General features: G+C 42.6%; 1 protein-coding gene across 1 annotated transcript in view; it reads right to left on the bottom strand.

Moving 5' to 3' along the window:
• The window catches only part of Katna1 (katanin catalytic subunit A1), a 37949-nt gene that overhangs the window by 15950 nt on the left and 8795 nt on the right, over positions 1 to 13204 (bottom strand). The window contains exons 2-4 of the mRNA XM_021174288.1: positions 9001 to 9175; positions 6566 to 6723; positions 4335 to 4515 (exon numbers count right to left, since the gene is read on the bottom strand). Of these exons, the coding sequence (XP_021029947.1) occupies positions 4335 to 4515; positions 6566 to 6723; positions 9001 to 9162 (501 nt within the window). The 5' untranslated portion in view covers positions 9163 to 9175. The remainder of the gene's footprint in view (positions 1 to 4334; positions 4516 to 6565; positions 6724 to 9000; positions 9176 to 13204) is intronic.

The raw sequence follows: 13204 nt of genomic DNA, 5'->3' as shown, positions 1-13204 counted from the left end.
AAAAAAAAAAAAAGAAATTGAGATTCTGAAAATACATGTTAGAAATGAGAGTTATCCATTAAAAATAACGACAAACACTCACTGAAAGGCATTGCTAATAGAGTAGAACAACCATAAGAATATCAGGGTAGAAAAAAAAATCACATAGTATATTCAAACAACTACTACACACAAAAATTAAGCATAATCACAAGTTTCAAGAACTCTAGGACATTCCAAAAACTAAAGATAAGATTCCATGGCAGAGAATACATTAAAGTCTAAAGTTATTTGGGTGGCGAGATTGCTTGTCCACTAATGGCTAAGCCTCATTCACAACAAAAAAGGCATGGAAAAACCACTTCAATGAAACTATACCAGAAAAATTCTCAGAGCTAGGGAAAGACATGGGCATACAAGAGGCATTAGAACCATACAGACAGGACAGAAAGACTCTTACAAGACAAATCATCATGTAATGTCTAATCAAATATGTATATCTATGGACGAGACACAGTTGACGTGGAAACCTAAGGGTTCTCTGGAAAGTCAGTTGGGTGGGATTTTGCTGGGGTAAACAAGTGAAGGAATGCTTCACTGAAGCAGACACAGGAGAGAGGATGCTCTGTAAAGCACGCACGTGAAAGGACACTGATGGAGGACTCTTTGCTAAGGACATACATGGATTGGTCAGCCTTCTATTGCACAGTTGAGCTGCATTTGTTGGGACTCCATAGAGAGCTGCACCAAAACCTGTCTGGTGTTGTGCCTCGGCTTTTTTGCTGATTCTGTGGGCTCAGGTTAATTGGCAGAGTGATGTCAGCTGAGATAGGCACACGTGCTGAGGCAAGACCTGTGAAAGACACGTGCTATTTGGAGAGCGTATAAAAGGACTGCACAGACAGTGATGGAGGAGTAGCTAGGCCTGCTTACAGAGGTAGCTGTTTGTGGGTCTGGAGTCTTCACTGATCTTCCCTCCAGGCCCCTCCTGCTGACTCCCGCTGAGGCAGGCCGAGGCCTAGCCGTCTCTGCTAGGTAGTTCCACCGCTGACTAGTGTTTGCTATCCTGACTCCACTGAACTGCAGTGCTGGTGTAGCCATGAAGTGTTTGCAAATGGATCGAGCTGCCGCTGCTGACCTATGAACTGAACTGCCAATTTCCTGGCAACACAGATGGGAGTTGCTCCAAAGAACCTTTCTAAACAGATACAACCCCCCACCCCCACCCCATCCTTTCTTTCTCACTGCCTCTGGTGGGTGGTGGGCTAAAAGGGAGGTTAAAGTATTTAAGAACCATCATTAAAAGTAGACTTTGAAAAAAATTATAAAGTTACACACAATATTAAACCTGAGAGAGAGAGAGAGACGTGCCTACAAAGGCAAATGTATCAGATCTCTCACCAGAAACACTGTAGGGTAACACTAGATACACTGTAATTCAGAAAGCAATTCCCAAACCAAGACTAGATCCAGCAAAGAGAGTTTAAAATCCTGTGGAGAAATAGAGACTTCCCATTATAAGTATGAACTAAAACAATTCATGACCATCATATAAAATACTAAAAAGAACCTTATGTATATAAAAAAAGACAACCACAGTGGGTCACATGAAAGAGAGAAAAAGGAACAGATTAACAAGAGCAAGAAGAGATCAAATATATCTGTGTGGTCGTTCTCCATAATCAACGTGATGAGATCAGAATCATCATGGAAACCTATTTTAGGGCATGCCTGTCTGGACTTTTCCAGACTAGATCAATGAAGTGGGAAGGCCCACCCTAAATGTGGGCTAGGTCCCAGCCTGGGTAAAAGGAGAAGGGACCTGGGTACTGGCACTTGTCCCTCTCTGCTTCTGACACACTGCAAACAGCAGCCTCACCTCCCACCATTATACCTTCCCTGTCAGGATGGACTCCCCAAACTGCAAGTCAAAGTATGACATTTCTTTCATCCATTAAGTTGTTATTGCTACAGCAACACGGAAGGTAGTGACATGAAGTCCAATTCTGTACTTCAGCAAACCCTAAGAATCTATGGCAAGAACTAAATAAGCCAGGAGAGCGATCAAAACAATGGCAGCAATCAACCAGGGTCTTGAAAGAATTAATCTAGCAGTTAAAGGTTCCAGCTCAGTTAAAGGTGCAGACTAGCCAGCAGTAGTGGCACATACTTTTAATCGATGCACTTGGGAGGCAGAGGCTGGTGGATCTGTGAGTGAGAGGCCAGCCTGGTCTACAGAGTGAGTTCTAGAACAGCCAGGGCTACACAGAGAAACCGTGCCTGAAACAAACACACACACACACATGCAGACCAGATGGCTGGATCAGAACACAAGATCCAACTACTTGCCTATAGGAGGGAGGTATGAGTCACCAGTAAAGACACACACATGGAACGGCAAAGGACAGAAGAGAATGCAGCAAGAGTGGAAGCAGGAAACACACAGGGGCAGAACTCTATCCTCAGGAAAGCACAAGTTGGAGAGAAAATGGCCATTAGCTATTGATATGATGGAAATCCATCCAAAGAAAGAACTAGAGATGTATATAACCAAACCCTGGCATATCTACTTCATAAGACAAACACTACTGAACACACAGGACTAGATACAAGAGCAAGTGATTTCCATACTTCATTTTCAGCAACACAGCTGAAACAGAAATAAGAAACCTTAAAAAAAAAAAAACCCTATTATTGCATGTGTGATATATGCACACGTATGCTATGCCATGATGTACATGTGAAGACCACAGAACCATTTTGTGAAGTCAGTTCTTTTCCTCTACCTCCACACAGGTTCTGGGATCAAGCTCGGGTTGTCAAACTGTCTTCACCTGATGAACCATCTTGCAGGTCCAAACAAGGAAACACTTTAGCTGGGTGTGCTAGTGAACACCGATAGCCCCGGCAGCACTTGCACTTGGCAGGTGGAGACAGCAGAATCAGGAGTTCAAAGCCAGCCTCCACTACATGAGTCTTTATCTCAAAAACAAGATCACTACCACCATCAACAAAATCTTCACAGTTAAACTACATTGATCAAACAGGCTTAACAAAAAAGCCACCAATAACTACACACACACAGGTAAGAATAAGCATTCTACTAAGCAGCCTATAGAACCTGCAACAACACAGGTACAATTTCTTATATCCTAACAGACCACAGTGGAATTAAAAGAAGGTCAGTAGTGAGAGAAACCACAGACACCACAGATGGAAATCAAGCAACGCCCTCCTGAATATCCACAGGTGACTGAGGAAACCAAGGAGGAAACACAGAACTCCCTAGCTGGACAGGAAATGTCTCAGCAGGGGAAGGCTTTCACACCTGACACACAACTCCCTAGCTGACAGGACATGTCTCAGCAGGGGAAGGCTTTCACACCTGACACACAACTCCCTAGCTGGACAGGACAGGTCTCAGCAGGGGAAGGCTTTCACACCTGACACACAACTCCCTAGCTGGACAGGACAGGTCTCAGCAGGCGAAGGCTTTCACACCTGACAACTTGAGCTTGAGTCTCAGGATCCATGTGGAAGGAGAGGACTGACCCTGACCTCCACACGTGTGCCATGGCACATGTACATGTATACACACACACAATCTGAGGAGAGAGGTATGACACAGGGACTCTCTATGTAGTCTTGGCTGGCCGGGAACTCACTATGTGGAACAGTCTAGCCTAAACTCAGAAAAACCGGCCAGCCTCCGCCTCCCGAGTGGTAGGATTAAAGGCATATGCCACCATACCTGGCTTCAAAAGTTTTTAAAAGAGAATTCCCCCTGCCCCACCATGCCTCCTGACTGGGGAATGGAAACCCTACATGTACAGATTCTATGGCAAATATGGCTCTAGTGACTGAAGCAAGTGGCCCCCCGTGTTTCAAATCTTGATTTCTAATGTTAACAAATGACTCACTTAAAAACATTTTGAGGGACCTGGAGAGGTGGCTCAGTGGTTAAGAGCTCTGGCAGCTCTGTCATAGTTCAGTTCCCAGCACCCGCATGATGCTCACAACTGTCTGTAACTGTATCTCTGTGTAGTTCAGTGCACAATGTAGTTCTGGGATGCAAATGCAGACATAACATCCACATACATAAAATAAATCTCAAAAACAATTTTGTTCTTTTATTGTTAGTGTGCGTGCGTGTGAGTGTGTTTCTGTAAGCCACAGGTGTGGAGCTGCCTGCAGAGACCAGAAGAGGGATGGGACTCCCAGAGCTGGAGGTATAGGAAGTTGTGAGCTGACCCATGTAGGTGCTGGGATCTAACTTGGGAAGAGCAGCATGTGCACTTTAACCCCTGAGCCATCTCTTCAGGTCCAGCCTTCACTTTGAAGACGGTAACATTTACCTTTTCCTCTCTTCCCTTACTCTGTTCTTTCTTTTCACGACTACAAACAGCTTTCCCTCTGTCATTGTGAAGATTCTGTGGAGATGGCCGATGAGCTCTGACGACTGTGCCTGGCCGGTTACTGTGTGGCTTAGGGTCACTGTGCTGAGAAGACTGGCGTTTCCTAGGTCCTGGTAAGGGTCTAAACAACACAAGGTTATTAAAGTCATAAGTCCTGAAGAAGCTGGGCATACAGAGAACACAATGGTATAACAAACTTGAGGACGCTGCACCCCAAGGGCTGAAATGTAAACCTGGCATAGCCTCTACGGCCAGGGACACAGTACTGTCATATTTACTAGCAACTAGGGCAAAGTGAAAATGACTTCTACTCAGGACATCACTGTACAAGCTACTTTTGCATGCTGGAAAGTGATAAACTAGTGTTCTATCACAGCCACCAGAACAGAGTGCAAATGCCCATGTTTTAACTAAGGCTTTAATAATCTTCCTATTCTAAAAGACTAGGGTGAAAGTTGGGGAGGGTGGCTGGTGCCCTTTAGTTCCTGAATTTGAAAGACATAGGCACGTGGATCACTGTGAGTTAGACACCAGGACTGCATAGTGAGACCCTGTCTCAAAAAGAAAAAACAAAGGTTGTGGTTGAAGAGATGGCTTAGTGATTGAGAGCAGTTGCTGCTTCTGTACTGACTTGGTTCTCAGTTCCCAGGATTTACACATTAGTTCACAACTGTCTGTGACTACTCTCCAGGATCCAATGCTGCTTCTAGCCTCTGCAGGCACCAGGCAGAGGTTGTAGACATAGACATGTGGACAAAACATGCACACATATAAAGTAGGTAAGGAAAAGTAATGGTGCTAGGACACACAAAGGCAAGGTGCCTTCTGTCCACAGAGATCCACTCAGTTCCTCTGGACTTAGCAGCAGAATTTAGACCTCCATATTTAATGGCTCTTCGGTTTATCTGGGATGAATAAAAACACAAAACCCCCAAAGAATAAAACAGAATAACCTATTCTCAAGTGACTCAGAGTATACTTCAACACAAAGAAGGTACGTTACCTAATGTAAGTAAAGTTTTGTTGTTTTTAATATAAAAAAATAAAATATTGCCTATTGGAAGCTTTGTTATGAGAAATAAATGATCTATATAGCCTGAACAATACTTAGAGATCTACAGATGCTCAATATAAAGAACCAGTGTTTATGCAGTGCAATAAAAAACTACAAGAAAGAATGACAGAATACCTAAGGTGGGTCATAGCTTAGTGCAAGGGTCTTAAACCAGTAGTCAACAAAGAGTCAAGTTAGAGTTCTTTTCAGACAGCCAAAAGATTCATATATTTACACCAGGATACAGACAGGAAATCTGTCCTGTGAAGCAGGGAATGGACATCTACATACATACCTGTCACTTATTAAGTCTTCTGTGAAAGCAAGCACAATTAGGTAGAAACAACATTTCAGTCAAAGCACTTCCATTGATTTGTTTTTTTGTACTTTTAAGACAGGGTTTCTCTCTGTCCTAGAACTCACTCTGTAGACCAGGCTGGCCTGGAACTCACAGAAATCCACCTGCCTCTGCCCAAGTGCTAGGATTACAGGTGTGTGCGATTACCACCTGGTACTTGATCAATTATCCATTTGCTATCACTTGGTAGTAGAAAGCTGGGGGCAAAAATTCCAAATAAAACCAAGCAGGCTCAGGGCAGGGCGTGGTGGCGCACGCCTTTAATTCCAGCACTTGGGAGGCAGAGGCAGGCGGATTTCTGAGTTTGAGGCCAGCCTGGTCTACAGAGTGAGTTCCAGGACAGCCAAGGCTATACAGAGAAACCCTGTCTCGAAAAAACAAAAACAAAACAAAACAAACAAACAAAACCAAGCAGGCTCAAAAACTTGTCAGTCTAACTTTCTCAATCTACATGAGAAAAGTCTAAGCTCTAGATAGTGTACATAATTTCCAACAGCTACAAAGAGTGAAAACTTCAGTTCCCACACCTCAGTCCCTAAAACAACACTGAGTCTGCTACTTTAAGCCCATGCATCAAAAACCTCGCTCTGGCTAATTTCCACCTAAACTTGATAAACATTTAAACAATTCATAAAAGGCATTTCCATACAAACCTCCCCCCCAGCCCTGTCCCCAGCAACTCAGTCCTCCTCCGAGATATGGACCAAGGCGAGACGGCCAGCTACCTGAGCTGGTTGATCTCTAACCGTCCCCACTTACCTTCGCTCAACAGGCACAGGCAAGGACCAGACTTCTCCTTCAGCAGCTGGAAGTTCATGCTGTGCAGCTTGCAGAGAAGTGATGTCTAGTTTGAAGCTCTCCAGTGTTTTCATGATATCCTTAACTTGCTTAGCTTCCACATTTATTTCCTGCCAAACCTGGTTTCAACGAAGAATAATAAGACTAAGCTTCTTTAATAAATCACTGCTAAAATTAAGCTTAGGACCGTTTTCTATTCTATGTCTCAGCCTCCACTCTGAATGAAAGCCAGCAGACTACATCAAACATCTTCACAAAATTGCAATGATTCTTTTTTTTTTCCTGTTTTCAAGTGCAAAATTAATTCTGAAAGCATGAATAAAACTGTTGACTAAGGGGCTGGAGAACTGTCTCCCAGGCTAACAGGCTGCTCTACCATAGGGTGCGGGGATTGAGTCTCAGCACCCACACAGCAGCTCACAATCTCTATAACTCCAGTTCAAGGGATCTGATGCCCTCTTCTGGCCTCCTTGGGCAATGTATGCACCTTGTGCACAGGTTTGCATGCAGGCAAAACATTCAAACACATAAAATAAAAATAAATCTTTTAAAACAAATCCTGGCTAAGTTGCTACCCACATAGTTCTTACTAAAACTGTTGAGCAATTGAAAGACTAGCTGAAACTTTCAAATCTGACAAAAACAAAAAGTTGCCTTTGGATAGTTTTATACTATTTAATTAACTGATTTTGATTTTTAAGCAAGGGTTCCATGAGTATTGAACAGTGTTCTCAAGATCACTGTCCTCCTGCCTGAGCCTCCCAAGTGCTGGCACTGTAGGTGTGCATCACCTTATTGGGTTTAGCTAACTTTTAAAACCTCAAACTCTGTTATATGGGGTGCTGGTACAACATCTGAATGTATTTAACATTACTGAACTATACATTTAAAGTGATTTACATATTTTTAAGGTATGTTCCCCCCTTCCTAGTAACATAGATATGGAAAGTCAGATTTAAGGAAAAGTTCATTTCAAAAACAAGACACTTCTCTCCAAACATGTGGTATTGGATTTAAACAGTAGCCAGGCAGTAATATGTCACATACAAGTTCAGCTCAAAAGAACCATTAATTTCTGTAACATTCTTTCCTGTTATGAAAGTGCTGTTCTGGACAAAACTTCTGCTCCTCCGTGTCTAAAATTCCTTAAATGGGATTCAAATATGATCAGCTTTGTAAAGTTTTATAGGAAATAAGGTTCTTGAAGAATTTGCTGTCCACATAATAAAAAGCTACTTGTATTGTACCATAACTGTAAGTCCTTGAACATCCCACTATGTGTCAATCTGTCCCACCTGAAATTAAAAACATTCACTGTTTCTTTAAAAAAAAAAAAAAAGAATTTGCTGTCATTTGCAATTTCACCAATATCTTTATAAAAAGATGTTGTCCCCTGAGGGCCTGAGTATGGCAGAATATCCATTAACCCTAGGACTGGGCAGGCAGCGACAAGAGGACTGAGTATGAGGCCATCACAGCCCACACAGCAAATTCCAGGACATCCAGGGCCACCAAATGTCTCAAAGAAAGAATGGAAGAAAAGAAAAAGGGTACCACTTTAAAGCTATTATTAGAGCACAATAATTAGAAAAACGAAGCAGAGCTTAACACTGCTGATGCTTTGTAAAAGGGCTGCTGCTCATGTGATGGCTATTCTTGGTGGTCAACTTGACTATATATGGAATTAACTAAAATCCCGAGTCACTAGGCATACATGTGAGGGAGTTTTAGTTAATTGGATCATTAAAAGTGGGAAAACCCACAGTAAATCTGGAATGAACCCACACATGGTGGCCTATAAAAAGGACAAGAAAGAAAAGCTTTGCTCTTGGCCTCTTTGACCTCCTCCTCGCTTTCCTGCATTCCAGCATACTTCTTTGGAACCCCAACCTTAGATCAGCTAAGACAACTTAGCCTTGTGGAGAGAACAAACTACCAGGTTCTGTCTGTTTGTCTTTTTCCTTCCCACTGAGAGGCAAGCAACCATTGCTGGACTAGCTGAACGACAGCCTCTAAGCAGCTGTAATAAATCTCTCATACATGAGTGAACATACATACATATTCATTCATTCTATCAGTACTGTTCCTCTAGAGAATCCTCAGTAATACACCAATGTGAAGTTTCAAATAACGTTGTATAAAAATCCATGTAATAAAACTATATTCTCTGAGGCCTAGTAGTGGTGGTGCAGGCCTTTACTCCCAGCACTCAGGAGGCAGAAGTAGGTGAAGCTCTGTGAGTCTGAAGCCAGCCTGGTCTGCAGAGCTACTTCTAGAACAGCCAAAGCCACACAAAGGAACCCTGTCTCAAAAAAACAAAACCAAACAAACTACTGTACAGCATTGAATGTCAATGTAAATTTCTGAGTATTAAAGCCAGCAGCCATGACTCTTACCTGTTGCCATTTCTGACGGAGGTGTGTCTCTTTGACTGAGTACAGGTACTTGTTCATTTGGTCAAGAACTCCCTGATAGTAGACCATTGCCGAGTCATAGTTCCCCAGCAGTGCATATTCACGAGCCAATTTTACATTCTCAACAATCATTTGAAGACTCATGGCCACATGTAAGCTAAGAAAGGAAGAGACAAGAAACATTTTGGTGTTATATATCTCTTAAAAATAATTATAAAGCTTTTTTTTTCTTATATATACTTTCCAGGGCTCCTTTACTAAGGAAGTTTACAATGGACCAGTGAGACCATTTAGTAGATGACCCAACTTTAATCCAGTGAAGCCAAGTAAAGATCAACCAAACTCACAAAGTTGTCCTGACTTCTATGTAAACACGCCACAGTACACACCTGCCCCCAAACTGACAAAATTACAACAGTGTTAATAATTCATTTATTAAACAGTATTTAAAGAACTCATTTATATGGATGAGTATTTTATCTTTATGTCTGTCTATATACCGTGTGCATGCAGTGTGTGCAGAGGCCAGAGAAGGTGTTTGATCCTCTGAGACTGGAGTTAAAGATGGTTGAGAGGCACAATGTGTGTACTGAGAGTTGTTCCAGGTCCCTGGAAACACTGCCAGAGCAATTAACCACTGAGCCATAGGTTTACAATACCACACATAACACCATCTCTACACTCGCTCCTACAATTTCCATCCTTAAAGAAACAGCATGGGACTGGGAGATAAAGTTCAGGTCAATGCTAGATTGCTTTCCTAGCATGCACTAAGGCCTTTGGTTCAATGCTCAGTTGCAAACAGACACATAACACATGACAAACAAAACAGCTTGAGCTGGAGATAGAGTTTAGACATAAAGCACACATAAGATAAGACCTTGGCTTCAAATTATAGTCCCATCAAAAATAACATACAAATATACAAACATGCTTGGTTTTAGTTCTCACTTCAAGGCTAGCTCTGCCATCACTTCTTAGGTAAACTCAGTTCGGAACAAATGTTTGCCTAGGTAGGTCCTCTAGCATTTGACTGGAATTTTCATCAAGACATTTGTCTAAAGTTACTCTACATTTGTCTCTACTAGACTGAAGTTCTCTGAGCTTAGGATATACATGCAAAACCTGTCGAATTGTATCTCAGTGCAGGACACACATGTTTTGTAAACATATGCAGAACTAATGCTCACTCCTGGGCATAGTTTTGAGAAGTACAAATTTGCAAATGAGTTCTGAAGTTAGAAAAACCTTGGTTACAATTCTAATTCTGCCATCTTGGTTAAGTTCTTAATATTTCTTCCAAGTCTCAATTGCTAAATTGTCTGAGATAGTTAACTATTTCCAAGGTTACACAACCAATAAAAAGTGACTAGGCAGATGCTGAAGTGAATGTCTGTAATCCTCATTACTTGGAAACTGAAATGGTAGAATCACAAGTTTAAGGCCAGCCTGGGAAACACACCAATTTCAAAGTGAGCCTGAGCAGCTCAGCCAGACCATGTCCCTGAGCAAACGTAAAAAGGAAGCTAGTGCTAGGGACAGAGCTCAATAGAGGAGCACTTGGTTAGCATGCATGAAGTCCTACACTCAATCCCTAGTACAAAGTAAATAAGTAAGTAAGTTGGTGCCAGGCATGACAGCTCAGGCTTCTAAGTCCAGCATTTGGGGTACAAGGAAGGAGGATCCTGAGATGGAAGCCAGGTCATACTCTTCCACAGAGAAGTGCATCTTCAATGAGTGTTTCTGCACATTGAGAACTAAGGTATTTGCATTTACTAGGCTATGGATATGCAGCGATGGACATAAGTAAAGCATTAAAAGTAGGCACTTGGTAAATGCCAGCTTTGCTAATGGGGACAATGAGTGCTATTCTGCTAAGTACAGCTAACAGCAGAAGTTAGTCAGGAGGATGTGCGTGTTCTCAGGGAAATGATTGGGATGAGGACGGTGCTCATGAGACTAGAAAAGCAAGTCTGCAACACTGCCGGCAAAGAACTGCAGGCTACTTGGGCGTTCCCTACGCTACAAGCAGCAGTACTTTAAGCTTAGGGAAGTACTACGGTAACCAAGGTCACAGGAAAACTGAGAGGACAGAAGTAGGAGTGAAATGAAATGATTTCTTCCTCCTTTTGTGTATCAGTAGAATATTGAAATGGGAGCTTTTAGGCAGTGATGGATCATCACAGGACAAGAACAGGGCTTAGGGACTAAAACACTTACTCAGGGACTCTTGCACACTCACCACTGTCTGTAACTACAGTGTCAGGAGATCCGAAGCCCACTGCTGACCTCCAGTGTCAGTGCGTGCACACACCCAGGCACACACATTCACACAAATCTTTTCTTCTATGGAGGAACCCTACCCCAGCTTAATCTATCCACACTAACTGTGCTTCTTGCCCTGTCATGTCACCCATAGTCAAGAGCAACTTTATAATCCCAGCACTTGGGAGGCAGAGGCAGGTGGATTTCTGAGTTCGCGGCCAGCCTGGTCTACAAAGTGAGTTCCAGGACAGCCAGGGCTACACAGAGAAACCCTGTCTCGAAAAACCAAAAAAAAAAAAAAAAAAAAGAGCAACTTTAAGTTGATGATTTTTTTTTTTTTCCCAGTTTGGTTTTTTGAGACAGACTGGCTTCATACTTATTATGTAACCCAGGCTGGTCTCTAACTGGCAATCCTCCTGCCTCAGTCTCTCAAATGGTGGGAATGCTAGCATGTGCCACCATACTTCACTAGACAAGAAACAATCTTTCTTATTTTCTTTACTTTTTGGACAAGAACTTTGAAAGAACATGTCAAATAAATCTCCTCCAATGTAATTTTAAGTAGAAAGCTTGTTCCGGTGGGCAGGGGCAAGGATGATGGTAGTGGGCAGGCATCTCAGGAATCAATGAGACTAGCTACTAGGATTTTCTGCCCAGTAGCCAAATTATAGGAAGCAATAGGAAATGTTAGCTGGGGTTGGGGAGAGAGCTAGGATGAACACTATTTACTAGTGCACATGGGGCTAGTACTGCATTCCACAGAAGAAACCTATTGAGAGATGGTGTTGCAACCTCAGCTGAAAGAAAAAGATATGAGGCTCACTCCAACTTCAGACTCACGTCCTCACCCTTTATTCAGTCAGTTGCAGCTACTAATCCTTTCCTGAGCTAGGTTTGATTAAAACATGTCATGAGCTGTGTATTAGGTGCTGTATTGAAATCATCAAGCTCACAATATTTCATCTAATTATCAGACTCAACTTCTAAGCACAAGGAAAAGACAAGAAGCCCAAATAGATGCCAGTAGCTTACTGAGCCAACCCTAAGGAGTCACAGGCATGTAAGAAAGACCTTAGCACCACAGAACATTGTGAAAACTAGGGAAATGACAGGGCTAGGTCCCAACGTAGGGGAGGAACAGTAGCCTCTATGGAAACAGACTAAGGGAGTTTTCTAATTTTCACTCTCCTGGCAAACTGTTTCCCCAGCCCTCTGCTTAACACAGGGCAGAAAAGCAGCAGTGCTGCTGGGGCCAGCCACAGACAGCAGGAACTTCAGTGTGGAGAGCCAGCAAGAGCAGGGAGTGCAGCAACTCTGCAGGCACTCTCTGTCACCTTTTCCTTCATCTCAGACTAGAAGGGTCATAACTAAGAAAACCTATTCTTAGAGAAGGGTGGCTCCTAGCCCAAGATGCTACCCACACTGGGGCAAGCACACAGTACCAACGTGATGGGGTGGCATTACCACCCAGGGAAGAAATTCTCTCCATGCACTGCTGTAACAGAACAGACATGACCAGCAGCTACTAACGCAGGAAACGGGGAATAGACTAATGGCAGGCTAAAAACCACAGAGAATATAGAAATAAGAAAATCATCAAACTTAATTAAAAAAAAAAAAAACTACCCCGAAACTGGAAAAGAATTCTAGAACTAAAACCTGAATCTTTGAAAAACTGAAAACAACTCTTTGCTAGGATTCTGATCATGAAAAAACAAAAAGGTGTGTACAGAAAAGAAATTAAGTACAAATGAAAATATAACACGGGCTGGTGAGATGGCTCAGTGGGTAAGAGCACCCGACTGCTCTTCCAAAGGTCCTTAGTTCAAATCCCAGCAACCACATGGTGGCTCACAACCATCCGTAACAAGATCTGACTCCCTCTTCTGGTGTGTCTGAAGACAGCTACAGTGTACTTACA

The sequence above is a fragment of the Mus caroli genome, chromosome 10, assembly GCF_900094665.2.
Source record: "Mus caroli chromosome 10, CAROLI_EIJ_v1.1, whole genome shotgun sequence".
NCBI lineage: Eukaryota > Metazoa > Chordata > Mammalia > Rodentia > Muridae > Mus > Mus caroli.
The sequence above is the reverse complement of the archived record's forward strand: the minus strand, read 5'-3'. Positions and strand labels throughout refer to the sequence as shown.